At 51.7% G+C, this 18,899-nt stretch overlaps 1 protein-coding gene and 1 long non-coding RNA gene across 2 annotated transcripts in view; one reads left to right on the forward strand and one right to left on the reverse strand.

Annotated features, from left to right (window-relative positions):
* The first annotated feature begins 1,511 nt into the window (after positions 1–1,511).
* Positions 1,512–18,899, forward strand: part of SLC28A1 (solute carrier family 28 member 1) — a 28,149-nt gene continuing 10,761 nt past the window's right edge. The window contains exons 1-10 of the mRNA XM_025049982.1: positions 1,512–1,846; positions 2,720–2,808; positions 4,099–4,190; positions 5,587–5,770; positions 7,469–7,610; positions 8,283–8,396; positions 8,710–8,787; positions 14,193–14,273; positions 15,476–15,556; positions 16,557–16,682. Of these exons, the coding sequence (XP_024905750.1) occupies positions 1,535–1,846; positions 2,720–2,808; positions 4,099–4,190; positions 5,587–5,770; positions 7,469–7,610; positions 8,283–8,396; positions 8,710–8,787; positions 14,193–14,273; positions 15,476–15,556; positions 16,557–16,682 (1,299 nt within the window). The 5' untranslated portion in view covers positions 1,512–1,534. The remainder of the gene's footprint in view (positions 1,847–2,719; positions 2,809–4,098; positions 4,191–5,586; positions 5,771–7,468; positions 7,611–8,282; positions 8,397–8,709; positions 8,788–14,192; positions 14,274–15,475; positions 15,557–16,556; positions 16,683–18,899) is intronic.
* LOC107196031 lies at positions 6,644–9,847 on the reverse strand. The gene is made up of 3 exons (XR_001517348.2): positions 9,718–9,847; positions 8,260–9,317; positions 6,644–7,588 (listed from the first exon to the last, which is right to left on the reverse strand). It is a non-coding gene; the product is annotated as an uncharacterized LOC107196031 (long non-coding RNA).

Here is an 18,899-nt window from a genome sequence, read left to right on the forward strand (position 1 = left end):
CCCCCTGCCCACCATCCATCATTCTCCAGCCTTTCAAAACAGCCAGCATGTGCAGGTAACGCTGTACCATGTATTACCAGGAAGCAATGATGTACCATAAAGGATTTTGTCCTGAGTGTGTGATTAATTATTAAAGAGGTGTCTTCAATCCGTTAGATAAGTTTAATGTTTAGTTAGAGGATTCAAACACTAAAGGGTTTGCCCCTTGACTTTGCACACAGTTGCTTAGGTGTCAGTTCAAGAGAAAATGGAACAGAAAGGCAAATTGTGTGATTTTGTTTTGTTTGCAGTACTATATGGATGCTTAGACCTGAAACAATTCTGTTTGTGACGGCTGCACTGCTTCCCTTATCTTCCAGTTCAGGAAAATAGGTCGCTGTTGTAATTACTGGTTCGGTGAGGAAGGGGCACTGGTAAGAGGCTAAGTAAAAGAGAAAATGCAGTCTGAAAAATGGAGTAGCACCGATGGCGGAAGGAAAAGGAGACCACAGGAGGGATTTTAGGGAGGGTGAGAATAACCCTCTTGAAAGTGGTGGGTGTGTTTGGGAGTAGGGGAGAGTGGAGAGGAGGGCATCTCTGATGAAGAGGGCAGATTAAGTAAGAGGGCAAGAGTTCAGTGGGCCAGGCCTAGAGTGGGACCCACTTGTCCTGTTTCCCCTTTTCCCTGAGAGAGGTTGGGGTCCCACCGGGGCCATGGGCCTGGGCTTTGGACAGAGCTGGGTGGGAGGCCCAACCTACTCCAATTCTGAACTCTGCCCAGGAACTTCCACTGGAATGAGAAGACAGGACAAAGTGCAAGCAGGTTGGATCCAGCTCATCTTCACAGAAATACGGTCTTCTGCCCGTCCCTGAGAGTGGCTTCTTCACCACAAATACGTGAGTGGGAATCGCATCCTGCCTCTCTCTGTGCAGCTGTGTGTGTGCATGGGTAGCTTTCTTTCCCAGGCCCCACCTGGGTGTGCACTTCCACACGTGTTCTTGCTCGTGTCTGCAGGCATGCGTGCATGCCTCTGGGTATGCGAGCTTAACCAGGCTGGCATTAAGATAGTGTAGGGTTCTCCCCACCGAGGAGAAAAGATGAGGGAACAGGAGTGAGGAGAGGTGGGCTCTTAGCTGGGGCTCTTATTTACAGGTGAATTTAAGCCTCTGGACTGAGCTTCAGCAAAAAAAAGAAAAGAAAAGAAAAAAGAAAAAGACTATCTTGGTTCTTAGAATTGAAAAGTTCAAGGGTAGGGCTGGTTTCAGGTAGTTTGATCCAGGGACTAGAATGAAGTCTTCAGGATATTGTCTCTCCGTCTTTCAGAGGAGGGAAAGTACAATACAATAAAGATATCACTTAATGGCAATGTTTTTAACCCGTTGTGGGGAATGATGAAAGCTAGGGCCTCTCTTCAGGAAACTGTATCAGGTACATGTTCATGCTATACATAGTCTTTCCTTTCCTTGTGAAGTGGGAGAATGTCCCTGTTTCCTGCTGGCCGTGCAGATATACAGGGCTTGCTTCTCGCAGATACGGAAGCAAGTGCAGGAAGGGATGCCTTCCTCTGTTACTGGGGAGCCGTGGCCCCCAGGCACAGTGAGGGTGGAGCTCTGGGATGGTATAAGCTGTGCCAGGCATCCGCTTCCCGCTCCCAGCCCCCTCCCTGCCCATCCTCCTCCCTTCTCCAGTCTCCTCCCTGGTGGGTCTTGCCTGGCCTTTCCCTTTCAGTTTTGGGCCCTGACTTTGTCTTTCAGCTGGAAGATCTGGCACATGGAGGACGATGCACCAAGACCAAAAGAGTCCATCTCTTTTGCATCCATGGCCTATGGTCTGGAGAACACGGGAGCTGAGCTCTTAGACAGTCTGGTCTGTCTCCTTCCTCATTCCCATTCTGGGCCCCTGGTGGGAGGGGACTTTGTTCACCGTCTTCCTTCACCCCCTCTGCCTCTTCACAACTTTGCTTGAACAGTTAGGACCACCCCCCTCCCATCCCACCCCCGGCAGAATGTTCTGGCTTCTTCAAGGCAGAGTAGTCTCTCATTTCACTCATTAAATATTCATTGCATACCTACTAAGTGCCTGAAGAACCTAGTCTGAAAGGTTCTAGTCTGAAAGGTCAGGGAAGGTCTCAACAAGGAAGTGCTATTTGAGCTGTGATGTTGAGGATGAGGAGGAGAAACCACATGGGGTGGGGGTGATGGTGAGAGAGGGGCCCCTGGGGAAGTCTCAGCCTTTGAGGAGATGGCAGCTCCTCCTTGCTCTGGAATGGCCAAGTTGGGGCCTACCACCCAGAACTCTGGAGCCTAATGTGATACCCTCTTCCCTCCCAACCTTCCCTGACAAAGTCCCTTCCCCAAAGTTCCTTCCCCGTCACAACACTGCACAACCCAGGATGCGCCTTTCACACTGTAATCTGCACAGTGTGCCCTGGGGCCCTGCGACCAGGTGGCCCTGTCTGGGACACCCCACCAGCCACAGCTGAGGCACAGCTGAGTGTTCCTCCTTCACACAGACCATGATCTTCCCAAGGGCAAGGTGTGTCTAGCACAGGGCCTAGCACACAGTAGGTGCTCAATGCATGCTTTGAAAAATTTAATTAAGTTGCCCTGTAATCACTTCCTGTGCAAAAGCCCAGCCCTGACTCCAGCCCACGCCTGGGCCTCTCCCAACTCTGGGTCCCCACCTCTAGTTCTCACTTGGAACAGCAGGCACACTCTGGTCACTCTCTGGTGGCTTTAGGAGGAAGGCCGGACTCCTAGCAGTGACTTGAGACCCGCAGAGGAAAGGGATAATTGGAGCAAGTCCAGCCAGGAGCCCTTTTCAGGATGGTAGGTTGTCTCCAGGAGGGACGTGGGCTGGCCTGGCGAGGAGGGTACTGTTGGGAACAGGGATGGGGAGCATGGCCTCCAACGGATAGGGAGGTGGCTTCTTGAGCCTTTGCTGAAGACAGAAGAAAATGTGCTTTAGCCAGTGAATGGGCTCTGCTGGCCTCTGCCTCAGAGATGAGCCAAGTTAAAGGCTCTCAACCTGCTTTGAAGCAGCAAGAGTGAAATCCCATTGGAAACCCCAATATATGCTACGGGGCTGCTTTGGTTGAAGTTGGATGGAGCCCCCAAACCATCCTGGACCTGCTTTTAACCTCCCCCATCTGCCTGCTACTCCATTCAGTTTCTGAGAACCTTGGGGAACTTCGAGGTTTGGTTTGAAAAACCCTGGACTCGGCCAGGCTCCTCGTTTCGCATGGGAAGGCAAAAGCCCAGGAAGGGAAAGGGATGGGCCCAGGTAACACAAGCAGCAAGCTGGAGCCTAGAACTTGGCCTCCTGATGCCCAGGCACATGGGAGTCCTCACCGGCCAGTTCTGAGCTGAGGAGAGCAGGAAGGGTGGTGATGGCAGTGCAGAGGGCCATTCCGTCTGTCTGCCTTGGGGTAGAGAAGACTGGGGAGGGTACACTTAGGAGGTGGGAAGTGGAAGGTGGGGACAGAGAAATGGGAGAAAGGGCTCTTAAAACAGCAACTGGTACCAAATGAGCACTCAGCATCTCCTACGTGCTCAGTCTCTGGGACCCCAGAAGATATTCAGGTTCCAGCCTTTCCTGCAGGGATAAGCAAGTGACCAAATGACTAGGCGAGAATTGGCATTTGCACTGGGCCTGGGAGGCAGTGGGAGCCACAGCCGCTGGCATGGGCCGTTCACATCCTTTCCTTGGGAGGAGCTATTGACTCATTAAGTGTCCTGGGTCCCAAGGGAGCAAAAGCAAGCTGGGAGCCTTTCACCTTGCTCTCTAATGGGGCAGGGGAGGAGAGGCAGCCACCTGCTTTACTTTGTGCAGGTCTGTAAGCTCTTCCTTTGGTCAGTTCATTTCCTCCCAGCCTGCAGCAGGGTCATCACTGGGCTGGTGGTGCTGCTCTAGGCACACGGAAGAGGGGAGGGTGCCTGGCCTGAGCTTTTGCTTGGTTTGCTCCGGGCTGGGGTTGTTCTTCAGCCCTGTGGGATGTCCAAGCCAGGTCCTCGCTCGCCTCATGTTGTCATGGCGTGGCTTCCACCTGGAGGTGTTCAGGATCCCTATGGGGGCGGGAGTCTGGGGGCCACTCATGGACCCTTTGGTCCTCTCTCCAGGAGGAGCCTGCAGCCAGCCATGAGAGTTAGACACTTCTGCGGGGAGCACACACAGCTATTTCGATGGATCTGCATAGGCCTGCTCTGTACTGGTGAGCCTGGGGCATGACCCCACCTGGGACACTCCCACCCTAACCTCCCATCCCCTCCTCCATTTCAGCCACCTATCCTTCAGTCATCTATCTCTCAGGGTAAGCTTGTTCACTTACCCAATAATTCAACAAAACTTTGTTGAGCACCAACTCAAGGCCAGCTCTCGTGCTAGAAGCTGAGCCATGAGCATTAAGCCAGGCCAGACCTTGTTCCCAAGGCATTCTCTGGTCAGTAAGGGAGAAGGCAGCAACTATTGCCACATAGTGCAGCGAGACTTCTGGGAGTGCCAAGCAGGACTGGGGGTGATCAGAGGACTTTCAGGAGGAGTCTCACAGTTGAGCAGGAGTTAGCCAGGTAGAAGGAAAAGACAACAAGGAGTGAGAAGGCCCTCCGTGCAGAGAATCCCCAGGAGCAAAGACAAAAGGTGTGGGCAGGGTGCTGATCAGGTCTAGTGTGGCTGGGAAAGCAATGTTTTAGACGAGTGCCGGAGGACAAGCCCGGGTGAGTGGAAGGGGGCCGGTATTCTGTCAACATGAGAACGTTCAAACCTATAGAGCATTTTTTAGTAATTTATTTGAGCCAAACAGAGGATATGCCTAGAAACAAGATCTCAACAGACTGATAAAATTACTTCTGAAAGTACCAGTCCGCAGTTTCTTTTATGCATTTGAGATTAAGGAGGGAACATAGGGAAGACTACACGAAGGTGAGAGAAAGCCAGGCTGGGATCTCCCAACTCATGTTCTCCATCCAGTCTGACAGCAGAAAGGTAAGTAGGGCTTGCACTTAACTCACATGTTTCATCCCACATTTTTTATATAGTAGAAAGGCTATAAGTCCTTTTCGTTCCACAAGGGCCCTGGTTTTTGAAATTCATAAGCCAGGGAGAGATATTTCCTCCTCCACTGTCATATTCCTTTCTTGAGGCAGAGCATAGATTGACTTAGCTGCTCGAAGGGGACAAGGGCGAAGACGGTCATTGATTAATATTTCAGAATGGGATCCCGGCACACATGAGTGTACATCCTAGAGAAACCGACTAGTCCATCTCTGTCTTCTGTGGAACCTGCGTAGCTCTGGAACATAGCAGGCACTCTTTTGATGCTCAGAGATTCATGCTGTCTTGTCTCCTCACACACCTCCTCCCTCACATGTGGTCTTCACTTTACAGTTTGCAAAGCCCTTTCACACCCATTCTGTCAGTTAACTCCATAATAATCCCCCAACAGAGTAGGGGTGATCGTTCTCATTTCCAGGTGAGGAAACCGAGGATCTGAGAGGTTGCCTGACATTTCTGTTCCTGACATTCCTGCCCTCCAAGCTCTGGATGGAGGGTCTGCAGGGCCCTGTGTCATCATCACTGACCTTCTCTGTACCTTCCCCACCTATTCCCAGCATTCGCTGCCTTCCTGCTGGTTGCCTGTCTTCTGGATTTCCAGAGGGCCTTGGCCCTATTTGTCCTCACCTGTGCGGTCCTTGCCTTCCTGGCTCACAGCCTGCTGAAGAGGTTGCGGGGGCCAAAGCTGCTGAGGTGTGTCAGGCCTCTGGGGCCTTCCTGCCTGAACCTCTGGTTTAAGAGGTGAGTGAGCTCACAGACCCCAGGCCCAGTAGGGGTGGAGAAGGAGGGCCTGTTGGCTGAGAGACTCTGAGTCAGCTCCCAGGTCACAACCAGGGCTGGAAGATGGTTGCTTCTTGCCTCAGTCCGCCCTACCAAATAGTTCCTGTGCCATGGGGGACATACTCCACACTGCTTGCCTTCTGGGAACCCCAGGGCAGGCACTGCTGGGTGGCTTCAAAGGTGGCAGCCATCTTTGCGGAGATTTGTGAGTTCTCACATGCTTCTGTGCCCCAATTACAATGGGTGACTGTGATAGCAGAGAACAGGACTCAAAAGTATCATAAAGTGGGAGATCGCAGCCCTTGCCAGCAGGGATGGCCCATATCAGTGCCTTCTATTAGATCACCTGGGGCATGGGTGAGACGTACAGCTAAGGTCGGGGGGACCACCCCTGGAGTCGATACTTTTAGGTAACCCCCAGGGGATTCCAAATTAGCCACCCATGTCCCTGGACTTCAGTCTGGGATCCCTTGGTTTTCGAATCCGTTTCTTTAGAGCTCTGGAAACCTTGGAGATACCATTGGGCAGGAGAGGGAGTTGGATAGGCGACTATCAGACGCACCCCTCCGCCCCACTGCGCCCCCGGCTGTCTCATTTCAACCAGGCAGCTGTTTTATCTGTTTTACAAACATGTTGGCAAAAAAATTCACTAGAAAATAAAGTTTCTGTTGCTTAAAAAAAAGTCTGAAGAGCACCAGTCTATTTCTTTTTTGTTGAAGAAACTGGTGCCCAAAGACATCCGAGGATTAAGCCAGGAAGGTGCAGGGCACGGCAAAGTTTCCCGAAGTAAGAGCCACACACAACAGCAAAACAATCAGAGCTGGCTGACAGATGACACGTTTTAAGTTTTATTTATAAATAGATTTGCTTTTACATTTCCTTTTCTTTATTAAGTAGATTTATAAAAAGATTTGTATTTACACTTGTTCTCTGTTTATGACAAATCATTGATAGTGCTTTTCCATTTGAGGTATTGATATAAAGTTTTCTTTAAAAATATGTGCAGATTAATTAGACTATATAAAAACTAAATACTTGTTGATTCAATGGACGCCATCAAGAGAATGAAAAGAAAACACACATAATGGGAGAAAATATTTGCAAATATGAATGTTTGAATGTTCATAGCAGCTTTATCTGGAATAGCCCCAAACTGGAAACAACCTGAATGTCCATCATCAGGTGAGTGGCCAGGCCAGTTGTAGTCTCTCCATACAATGAGACACCTCTCAGCCATAAAAAGGGATGAACTGCTGATGCATGCAAAAACATGGACGAATCTCAGAATAATTAGGCAGAGTCAAAGAAGTTAGACGAAAAAGATGTGCTGTTTGGTTCCATTTATATAAAATTCTAGAGTATACAAACTGATCTGGTGACAAAAAGCAGATCAGTTGTTGCTTGGAGACAAGGAGGAAGGGCAGGTGCTAAACTCAGTACACACGTCCTCTTGTTTAGTCCTCTCCCAGCTGTAAGGAATGGGGAGTCTTTGGCTTCATTTTCCCGGTAAGGAAACTAAACTCAGGTTAGGTGGCCTGCCTGAGGTCACACAGCTCTTCCCTCGCAGCACCCCTGAGTGCCCTTTCTCTGGGGCTCTGGGTGCTCATGTGTGGGAGTGGAGCAGATGCTGAGGGTCATGGCTTTCCGCCTTTCCTGCAGGGGTCTGGCCCTCGCCGCTTTCCTGGGCCTGGTCCTGTGGCTGGTTCTGGACACCTCCCGGCGGCCTGAGCAGCTGGTGTCCTTTGCAGGAACCTGCGTGTTCATCAGCATCCTCTTTGCCTGCTCAAAACACCGTCACGCAGTGAGTGCAGAGTTGTCAGGCCCAGAGCAGGCCACAGCCCCTTCTGTCCCTCTGCCTCCTCGTGCTGCCACCACCTCAATGTGAGGACCCTCCCTGTTTCATAGTGCAGCTAACACCTCCCCGCAGGCTCCAGTGAAGCCTCCCAGAGATCCCGCTGCACACCTGAGTTTAGGCTCACTGCTGAGGAATTGCTAAATGCTAAGAGGAGTCCAGCTTCCCTCTGCCGGATTGGAAGCATTGAGGGAGTGGGGTGAGGACAGCTGGGGACCCTGCCTGTGGAAGAGGAATGGGGGAGGGCCAAGGCAGACAGAGGTTACCCTGAGGCCAGACCCTGAGACCCAACTCTGCTTACCCAGTGATGACCTAGGACCAACTGCCATGGCATGCCCAAGGTTGGTCAAGTCTTATGTGGGTCCTTGGCTAGACCTTGCCCACTCCTGCCCACTGTCCCAGGCCCATTGCTGCCCAAAGCCTGGACTCTTCTGAACTCCAGGGGGGATGTGACCACTGACAACAGGCCCAGAGGCCTGGCTGTGTCCAGCTGCTATCTCACAGGCAGGCCAAAGCTTCTATAGCCCCTCAGAGTAGCCTTGTGCCCTCTGCTCTCACTCACCCCATTCTCTCTGGGTCCCCCAAGAGCTGAGCTCACCAGGATTTTTCTTTTGGTGGCAGGTGTCCTGGCGGGTCGTGTCCTGGGGCCTTGGGCTACAGTTTGTACTTGGACTCCTTGTCATCAGAACAGAACCTGGGTTTATTGCATTCCAGTGGCTGGGTGACCAGATCCAGGTGTGTGAATGGTGCCCAGCTGCCCAGGCAATCTTGGGTTGCCAGGGAATGGAGGAGAAGCCACTCTGTTGGGGTAAGGTGGGCAGTGAGGCTGCAGAAAGGAATTGGGACCAGGATGGCAGGTGTGTACTGGGCCCTAGACGAGGTGGGCAGGCGTGGGCTGAGCTGTGCAGCTGCTACTTCCCTCAGGAGCTTGCAGTCTCCGAATCCCTCTCTCCCCCCTGGGGTGTGGGGAAGGCTCGTGGAGGCCCCCCTAGCTCCCCCAGCCTTGTTCGGCCTCACTCCAGGCCTTTGTTTTGTTTCCTTCTTTCAGATCTTCTTGAGTTACACTGAGGCCGGCTCCAGCTTCGTGTTTGGGGACACTCTGGTCAAGGATGTCTTTGCGTTTCAGGTCAGCTGACAGTCGGCCTACAAGGCCTATACAGCTGCTGGCCCAGGCCTCCGGCTCTGGGGAGTGTGAGCAAGCCATGTGGTCAGGCCTGCCTAGGGGTGGGGGGCTCCTGCGAGCAGAGCCTGGGTGGTGGTTTCACTCATGCTGGTTAGCTGCTCATCCTTTCGTCTTTCCTCCCCTTCTGGAGGAACGTGCGCACCCCTGCTACTCGCATCTCTCCCTAATCACCCTTCAGAACCATGGATTCATGGAGAGTTGGGTGTGAGGTCGCTCTGTGGTCTCGGGTCTCCCTTTATATTGGAGCCGGTCAGACTAAGCCCAGAGAGGAGCAGTGACCTGGCCGCAGTCATGTTATGAGTTAGGGCAGAGCCAGGGTTGGAGCTGGAGCATTGGACTACCAGTCAAGTAGTGTTTCTTCTCTAAGTAGAAGTCAGTGACATCATGCCTCCCTTCCAAAGAGCATCCCTAACAACAGTAATGATACCTTTAAGTTACATCACTGGTTGCTGAAGACTTTGAGATCAGATGTTCTGTCAAGAGAGAAAAAGTGAGGGCAGTTGGTTGATCATTCACCAGCCTCAGCATCGCCCTGTCAGACACTTTCCTGGCCCCTGGGAGGCATTGTCTTCTGGACAAACTCCTGGTCAGTGATTTAGCCAGTGACCTTCTTAGCAAAGATGGGCCAGGAGAGGGGAGACTTAAGACATATGCTCAGTGGCCACAGAATTCCCTTTCTCACAAGATTCACTGGTTGTGAATTTCATTCACAGCCCCCGTCACTGCATATCTCTTTCTCCCTCTCTTTGTCTCTCTGTCTCTCTGTCTCTCTGTCTCTCTCTCTCTCTCTCTCTCTCTCACACACACACACGCACACACACACACACACACACACACACACCCCTGCACGCACGCACGTGTATGCACACTTACCAGACTTGGGCTTGTCTTCAAGATGGGGATGGCTTTGTTGGTGCCGACTTGAATATAAGACTCAGAAACTTTCTTTCGGTTCTTTCCATGAACCATGTGGACCTAGTCCAAGGCCTTTGGCTCACATCAGCCTGGGGAAGTCTTCTCTGAGCTTGCTCAGATTTTCAGAATCTAAACTGCTTCCTGCTGGGCCGCAGTTCAGCTCCTCACTCCTCCGGGAAGTTTAGCGCCCCCGCCTCCCCTGGCCTGGAGTCCAGCGCAGTTGACATGGCAGCCACCTCCTGGCTGTATCATCTTGATTAGTCATTTCACCTTGGCTCCATCTCCCTTCTGGTAACTTTCCACCCACACGATCACCTCCCATCCTTCCTGGGTCCGGTGGACCTGGGAGCGAATGTTCACTCGTTCCTTTACTAACACTGTAGCCTCTGGAACGAGCACACACTTCCTAAGCTCAGCAGTGCTGCTCACACGGTGAAGGGTGAAGGAAAATGTTTTCATCTCCTAAGGGGTTTAGGATATCTCCCTGATGCAGCCTCTGCGACCTCCGGTGGTCAACGGCGTCAAATTTTGCACATAAATAAATGAAATAAGATAGGGACTGGGAAAAAAAAAGTAAGATAAGGACTGAAAGGTGCCATTGGATTTCGTAATTAAGGGGCCACTGGTTACCTCAGTAAGCAGAATTTTCAAAGGAGGGAATGGGAAGTAAATGGAGACCAGGTTGGGGTGTAGAAAGGAGGGAGATGGGACAGTTGAACCAGGAGAGATCTTGTAACAGCATGGCACCTGCAGAAGTCTCTGAAGAAGGCCTGACAGGCAGAGATGGGCACGAGGGACTGAGTGGCGAGGTCATTCTGGGCGAAGGAGTGGCATGAGCAGGAAGTCAGGAGGCGTGTCCAGTTTATCTGCTTTTGCTTAATGTTGGTGACGGGGCGACACTGCAACAGTCACCTCTGTGGAATCTTCCAGCTTTGGATTTTTGTGGTTTATTGTCTGGTGGCGGCTCCGTCAGCAGTGCTTGAGCCTCGGGGGCTGGCGGTGTGGAGGTTTGCCCAGACAGCCTCAGGAAGTCATCAGGAGTCCTGGCTCAGCTCCCTCCAGGGAGAGGAAGCAGCAGGGCCAAGTCCGAGTGAGTTTAATCCTGCCTTCAGAACCTGTTTCCTGGCGAGGACATGATGTCTGCTCTGAGGGCGTGGTTCTCAGAGTGTGAAGTCCAGACGGCAGCACCTGGAAAGGCCAAATTCTCAGGCCCACTGCAGACCTCTGAAACTCTGGGAGTGGGGCTCCAGTTTTGCATTTCTAACAAATTCTCAGGCGATGCTGCTAGTCCAGGGACCACACTTTGAAAACCACTGGCTGAGAGAGGTAGAAGTTCTTCTTCCTTGACTTACAGGTGAGCATTGCTGCCAGCAGGCCCAGACTGCTTTGAGTTTCCACAAAGCAGTGGTCAGGTCTTACTGGGGCAGCTGCACCCCGACTCAGGTTCTCCCTTGGAGAGGATGAGTGCTGCCCATGAAGACAGAGTAATGAGGCCTCAGGACTGGTCTAGGGCAGAGCTCCTCAGGGTCATGGCAGCGTCTTGGCAAACTGGTTGGGGGCTAGGACGTACTCTGTCTCTTTGCAGGGTGTGACCTTGGGCAGGTACCCAATGTCTCATACCCTCAGTGTCCCCATTTGTGAAGTAGAGTTACATCTACCTCCGCGGCTTTGAGGACTGATGAGTCACTGCATTGGGTACCCAGCACATAGCAGGACCACACCGTAGATACATGGTAGGATTTAGTGGCCCTCCCCTCTCCCTTCCCGTGGCAGCATTGTCTTCAGTTGCCTGCCGGGTCTTTTGCTACCTCACACACGACAGGCCCCAGGCATGTTTCCCAGCTGGGAGATCACATTGGCCTCAGGGATTTTATTGAGTACTAAATGTCTCACCACAGAAAATTGGGGCCACCTCTCTTCTCTTCAATTCATCTTCCCTCCCTAGATAGTCACCAGTTAACCCCAAGCGCAGCTTTCACCCCACCAGAGACTCCGCTCACAGGTAGAATGTCTCCCGGTTGCTGGTGGGAGCACGTCTGCTCCTGCAGACGACCGCTCTGGGCACACTCCTTCCTGGCTCTGGCAGTCTCTGCAGCCCTGCCAGCCTGCCGAGCAGTCCCTCGCAGGATAAATTTGACAAGCCGTCTAGACAGTACGTGATCCTCTATGCGTTTCACTCCAAGGGACAGCAGAGTGATGTCACACCCCTCGTGTTGGTGTGCAGCACCAGGCAGCCAGGAGGAGTCACAGGACAGGGAAGAGTTTCTTCAGCCGATGCCTGTGTTCTCTGTCAGGTGATATCCCCACTGCAGTGAAGAGCGTGACAAGATGTTGAGTGGAGCAGGTCCAGATAAACGCCACAGGCTTCGTGTGGGAAGAAAAGCACCAGCCCTGCAGTGGGGCTTGTCTCTTACCTCGGGGGAGGGCCTTGGCAGGCTCTTGTCACCAGGCCCACCAGATCAGCCATTCACTCTGAACTGGAGCCTAAATTTGATTGCTTAAGAGTCTCTCTTCTTACAAACAAAAACAGCCCTCCCCACCAACCCCCTGCTCTGGCCTCCTTCTTTTCACGCAGCCCTGCTTCTGCCCTCGCCGTCTCCACTTTCTCATGGTTCACTGACACCTAGCCTCTGTCCCCACCCTCGTCCGACTCTCTCGTCTAGGACACCGGGGACCCCTGAATCCCTAAGTGCCAGGCGTCCATCTCAGTCCCTACCTCTCCAGAGTTCTCTGATGCATCTGGCACAGCTGACCGACCGCCCCTTCTGGAAAAGCTGTCCTTGTCTCCTGGATGTCCTCCAACCCTCTGTTTGTCCTCCGTCTCCTCCATGCGCCTGTCCTTCCCCTCTCACCCCTTAAGATGCTGACCGCAGGGCCCCGGTCTTCGTCACTGCTCTTCGCACTCAGGGCGATTTCCTCTGAATTGTATCTCCTCTCAGCCTCAGTCTGCGCTTCTGTGCTCAGGAGCCCAAACCGAGGCCTGGCCCAGACCTCACCCCTGCTCCTGACCTTTCGTCCAGCTCCCCACTCAACATTCCACTTGGATGTCCCGCAGGCATCCCAAACCCAGCAAGTTCAAAACCGAGCTGATGAGCTTTCCCCAAACCTCTCTTCTGCCCGTGCTCCCCACCCCTGAGAAGTGTCCATGTTATAGAAAATTAGAGGAGCAGATGAGAAATTGGACATAGAGAAAGAAGAAAACAAAATGTCCACAGGCCCAGTACGCAGAAGCAACTTTGGCTGTTTGGGTGTCCTGCCTCTCGGCCCTCTTTCAGTGGTTTTAACGTTCCAATTTTCCCACTTACCATTTTAGCACGAGAGTACCGCTGTGTTGTTACTAGCACTGTGTAACTTATTTTAAAACTGTTTGGAACAGGTAACACATTTCAACAGAGCGAAAGGGAATATGGTAAAAAGCGAGCCTCCATCCACCCTGACCCCCAAGTCACCCAGTTCCCTCCCCAAGGCAACGGCCATCACCGGCCATTTGCAGATCCTTCTCGTGATACTGCGCGCCCACGCGACAGCACACCCAGTGCCACCCCTGCCCTTTGCTGTGCACCTAACAGCACCCTGTTCTCCACCTTCCCTTTTGCATTTAACAGCGATCTTGGAAATCATCCCCAAAGCCCAGAGAGCGCCCTCATTCTTGCCTCCGTACTTCAGCACGCCCCTTGACCATCCCGCAGGTCATCGAACTCGCCCTCCCCGGGGAGACCTTTACCGTGTTGCCAGTCCTCCCTGTTGTAAGTCAGCCCGCTGTGAAGCAGCACGGGCCGCGGCCCTGGCCTGGAGACTAGCAATGGATGTTAGAAAAGTTTTGAAGGAAGAATTACTGAGGCTTGGAGTGAGCGAAGAGAAGCGATAAGCCTGGGACCAGGGAATGGAGCGACAGGAGGAAACACGAGTTGCAGGTCCACGAGTAGTCCACTTCTGAGCTCGTTGGCAGTGAGTGGAAGTAGAGCACTAGAGAGATGAGGGACCCCTAATTCAGGCCCAAAGCACAGGAGGGAGGTTAAGGCTAGGGTCAGGGAGTGAGCTCATGGCAGAGGTCAGACACTGTGCAAGGAGCCAGGCCCCGAGCCAGCTCCTTTAACCTTCACAGCCCTGATGGGTAGGCATCCTGTCCTCATTCTACAGGTGATAGAAAGTGGGGGCCTCAGGTCCTGCCTCTCTACCACAGCACAGGCTTCACCTTTGGTGAGGGAATGGGGGAAGATCGCCGAGTGAATGGTCAGTATTTACAGGGGCCGGGGCTCCAAAGAGGGCCCATGTGTGATTTCATGCACTGAGTTCAGAGCTGCTTCCCTGACCCTGTCCGGCCTCCAAGTGGCAAGGCCTCAGATGGAACGGGCTGTCCGGAGGCTTGGAGGCCCTGCCCGGTCCCCTGCACCTGCCTGCCTCTGACCCGGGCCCCTGCTCTTTCCTGGCAGGTTCTGCCCATTATTGTTTTCTTCAGCTGCGTCTTGTCAGTTCTCTACTACGTGGGCCTCATGCAGTGGGTGATCCTGAAGGTGAGTTCCCAGTGCCATGGCCTGTGCTCTCCCAGCCACCTGCTCACAGGGCTCATTCTCTCCCAGAGTGCCATGCTCCCAGCCGAAATCTTCTCCCAGTCCCCTGCTCTGAGAGCTTGGACCTTTCCAGAATCCCCTGATCCCAGGGTCTATACCCTGTCAAACCTACTGCCAACCAAACATCCTTTCACAGAGTCTTTTGTCATGATACACTAAGTGGCACGAAAATCCAAGGAGGTCTTCGTGGGAGGGAAATTTGCAGAACTGAGGCTGCATTGAGAAGAAATGTTAGGGGAAAGAAAGATTTATACTTAAAGTTCTGAGACTGGAGCAGTGAGCCGCATTGGCCAGACTTAGCTGTTGTAAATGCTTATCTTCTGTACAACCTGCTGTACAAAACCAGGACACAAGAGATAGCATCGGTCCTGGCAAAAGATTCTAAGCTTTTAGCTGATTGAACTCAGAATAACCCGGTACCATCAGGTGGCTACCAGAAATGCAGAAACCACCTGTGGTTAGGTGAGAGCTCAGTGTCTGGCAGGAGGAAGGCAGTGATCCTCAAATCTGGAGAATGCGATCAACCAAGGAGCTGTGATGAACTGAATTGTTGGTGGGAGAGTGGAAGGGCCAGACAGCATCCGCAGAATGGCCGAAGGAAGTAGGAATGATGGGGCTGGGAAAGAGAAGGCCGGGGCAGAGGAGGGGGAAGGGCAGCCTGAGAGGTGCCCGCAGAGGAGAAAGTCCAGGGAAGCAGATTTCATCTTGATGGAAAGGAGGAACTTTCTAATTCATGTTTCCCACAGCCTTTTCCACAAAACTCTAGTTCTGTATCAGGTTAATAAATGCTACAAGGTAAAGGGATCCCATGGTCAGTTGATTTTGTGAAGCTAACAAATTTAAACGAGCTTCGTGCAGGACTTCTCTGAGCCTTTACTAAACAGTATGTACTGGTTACCTCCAAGGTATGTGTGTACAGTGCCTCTCAGATACATTTGACCAGGGAACCCATTTTTTGTGGATGGTAGGCCCCACTGACGGAGGTTTGGAAGAAGATGAATGGACCTTTTGGGGAAATCTATGTGGGGGGTTCTACCTAGGTTGGGATTTGGAAGGAAGATTTGTAAGGTAATTCTATCCCTGATTCTCTCTGCCTCTGAGGCTTGCTGATGCCAGCCCACAAAAAGCACCCTGCTTCCTTCTAGATTGCTTGGCTGATGCAGGTAACCATGGGCACCACGGCCACCGAAACCCTGAGCGTGGCTGGAAACATCTTTGTAAGCCAGGTGGGTCCTGTGGCCTCCCCAGGGAAGGCAGGGCTCTGGTTCGCTGGAGCTCTGATTCAGTCACGTGCACCTTCTCCCAGGGTCATCAAAGGCGGCTGCCCCATGAATGCATGTCCGGGGGTCCATTTTGCCTGGGTCATGCCAGGGAGGATGGTATCTGTCTGGCACCTTCTACCATTCTAGGTCTAGGCTGTCTTCATCAGCTTAGAGACTGACAAATCCTACAGTTGGAGTCCCACATTCTCCTTTTGTAAAGGAGGAAAGCAAGGCTCAGGAGTGGGAATGACTTGCCAAGATCCCACAGGATAAGCCAGGACTTAGAATCCAGGTTTCCTCTTTCTGACCAGGGTTCTTTGCACTACCTAATTTTGTCTTTTTCCTCCTCCCTCTTTTTGAAAAGGTATTTTCCAAAGTAAATATGACTCTGAAGGCACTATAAGTCCCCTGTCCCTTTCAGAAGGCCTGACCCTCCCGAGAGTGAGCCTCTTCAGACTGTTCCTGGAACCTGGCCCATCTGCCCAACATTTGAGTCACCAAAAGACATATTTGCCTTTCCTTCTGGCAACCCCCAGGCTTCATTAAGAGCTCAGGCCTGGAGTTACATCTGCTTCTGGCCCTTTGTGTGAACAGAGATCATTCTTCGAACCTCTCTGATCCTGTTCGCTCTCCTGGAAAATAGGGATGATCTCTTTTTTCTCAGAAGGTTGTGAGTAATGAATGTGAGGTGCTTAGTGGGGTGCCTGGACATGGTAGGCACTTGATACGGAGGAGCATTATCAGGCCAAGGGGAAGGGCTGGGGGTCCTTGCACAGAGCCCAGCCAATGCTGAGGTTCAGAGAGGCTCAGCCAAGCACAAGCCACAGTCCTTACCCCACCTGCTGTCTCTTCTCCTGAGATTTCAGCACTCACTGTGACCTGCTCACCGCTGGGGAGGAGACGCCTCCAGGTGCCTGTGCTGGCCTAGCCAGTTCTGTTTGTCTGATGTCTTTCCTGTTTGCAGACGGAGGCTCCTCTACTGATCCAGCCCTACTTGGCAGACATGACCCTCTCTGAAATCCATGTTGTCATGACCGGAGGCTACGCCACGATTGCTGGCTCCCTGCTGGGCGCCTACATCTCTTTTGGGGTATGAACACACTTGATGAGAGTATAATTTGTCATTATCTTTTTGGAGAACATCTAGCAGTCAGTTTTGCAATACTCCTTCCTTTAGACCCAGTTAGAAATATTACGATATAGAAATATGTTGATGAGTGTTCAAAACATGCAAAATTCCAACATTATTTGTGATAGCAAAAAGGAACAAACAAAAGAATGTAAATGTCGAGCCGTCAGGGGATGAGTTGGGTAAGTTTCTCCATACAGTGCATTGCCACTTAGACCCTAGAGTGAGGTGGACCACGGTCTGCCTTTCACTGTTCCTGATGCTGTGTGTGCATGTGTGAGGGGATGACACCCACAGTCTCCTTCTGTATTCTCAAGTTCCACCTGTCTCTGTCCTTGGGGGTGGCTGAGAGGTGGGCTTGAAACAAGCCAGCCTGCCCCTCGGCCCCTCCTTCCCTCAGGACATTTGGGCCACACTAGTAACCTCATCAGCACAGGCCCACACAGCTGCCTGGGTAGAGAGGCGGCTGCGTGACTCTTCAAGAAGGCCCCTTGCACTCTGGGGCTTGATCTTCTGGCCTGGCACCCTCCCATCTAGCATTTTAGAGGTCACCTGATTCGCGCCAAGGCTTAAGAAAGGCCTATCAGAGCTAGTGCATCCCACCCCCACTTCCACCAGTTGATTTAGGAAGGAATTTGACATTTCAAAAATGGAAACTCAAAACTGTTCCCGAAATATTTTATGGTGGCGTATTAGAGGAGAGGATGCTATAATATTTTGGAGACTTAGGACCTTTAACTGTCTTAACCTGTTTCTGGGTCTCATAGCTAGTTTAAAGAATGGTATTATTTCTACTACGTGGATGTAGCTGCCATTACAGCTTAGCCTACTTTCCTCCCCTTTCTTAGGCCTCCCCACTGACAGGGCCTGGATATCCACTTCCCTGAATCTCTACAGATTGCGCAAAGGCTGCCAGATCAACCAGGTGGTCATGGGCCTTTATGTACAGCCCCTAGTGTGGCAGCCCCAGAGCTATCATCATAGCTGGCCCAGGTGAAGAGCACCTCAGAACTTATCTGGTATCAGAGAAGCTCTCTTCTGCCCCCACCTGGCTCTCGGCCGCCACTGCAGCAGCTTCGGGGTCTCCCACAGCCCTGCCTTTCTGCCCTCTCCCTTCTTTCCTTTCACTCTCTCCTCCAGGCCGTTCTTCACTGTGTCTTTGGCTCTGCCCTCAACCCCTGAATTCCATAAAGATCCCTCGTGCTCTCTCCGTTCTCCTTGTTGCTCGGCTTCTGGCTCCCTTTGCCCTTCACCCCTCCTATTGCTAATACCTGGATATTATAGACCTGTGCTGTCTGACATAGTAGCCACTCACCACATGTGGCTGTCGAGTACTTGAAATGTGGCTGGTCTGAAATGAGATCTGCTATGAGATATCATATGGGAAAAAATATATATGTATATTTTATTAATAAGTTTTATATTGATACATGGGTGGAAAAAACATTTTGGATATATTGAGTTAAATCAGATATATTGTTAAAATTAACTTCACTTGTTTCTTTTTTATATTGGCTACTAGAAAATTTAAAATCATGGATGTGGTTCCCATTATATTTGTGTTGGACAGTGCCGGTCTAGACTTTCTTCCCTGGTCTGAGGTCCCAGGGGCCACCTGACTGAATCCTTTCATGGGGGCCTCCACATACATCTCCATTTTCACCATATTTCCCAAAAGCTCTAAAGCAAGCACCAGCTTTCTCTGCTAAACCCAGAAATTGGTCTCTCTACCCACCCCTCTGGTTCAAGGGCCACCATGAGAAGATATTTAAATGTGTGTCTGGAGCTGTGGACCAAGGCTGGGCAGGGTAACATTGAGGGGGTCAGCCACTGATGCTCCTCAGTTGCACAAGAGTGAGATCCCTTGGGACAGGGTCTGTGGCGTCCTGAGCAGGGCCAAGTGAGCATTTACCTGTATGTCTGTCAACAGGATTACTGCCCACCTCATAGCAGTTTAAGAATTAAATACAAAACCAGGCAGAAGGCACTTCTCATGATATCGAAGCCTTGGTAGTTCTTTCCCAGACATATTAGGAAATCCATCCTTCTGAACTGGACCAACTTTATGCTTTGTAGTTGCCTGGATTTATTTCCTTTCCTAGTAAAGAGCTTTTTGAAAATTCAAAGAGAAGGCTCAGACCCTCTGTCCTTCCCTAACCTGAGTCCTAGGATGCTTGG

This window comes from Pteropus alecto, unplaced genomic scaffold, assembly GCF_000325575.1.
Source record: "Pteropus alecto unplaced genomic scaffold, ASM32557v1 scaffold60, whole genome shotgun sequence".
Classification (NCBI taxonomy): Eukaryota; Metazoa; Chordata; class Mammalia; order Chiroptera; family Pteropodidae; genus Pteropus; species Pteropus alecto.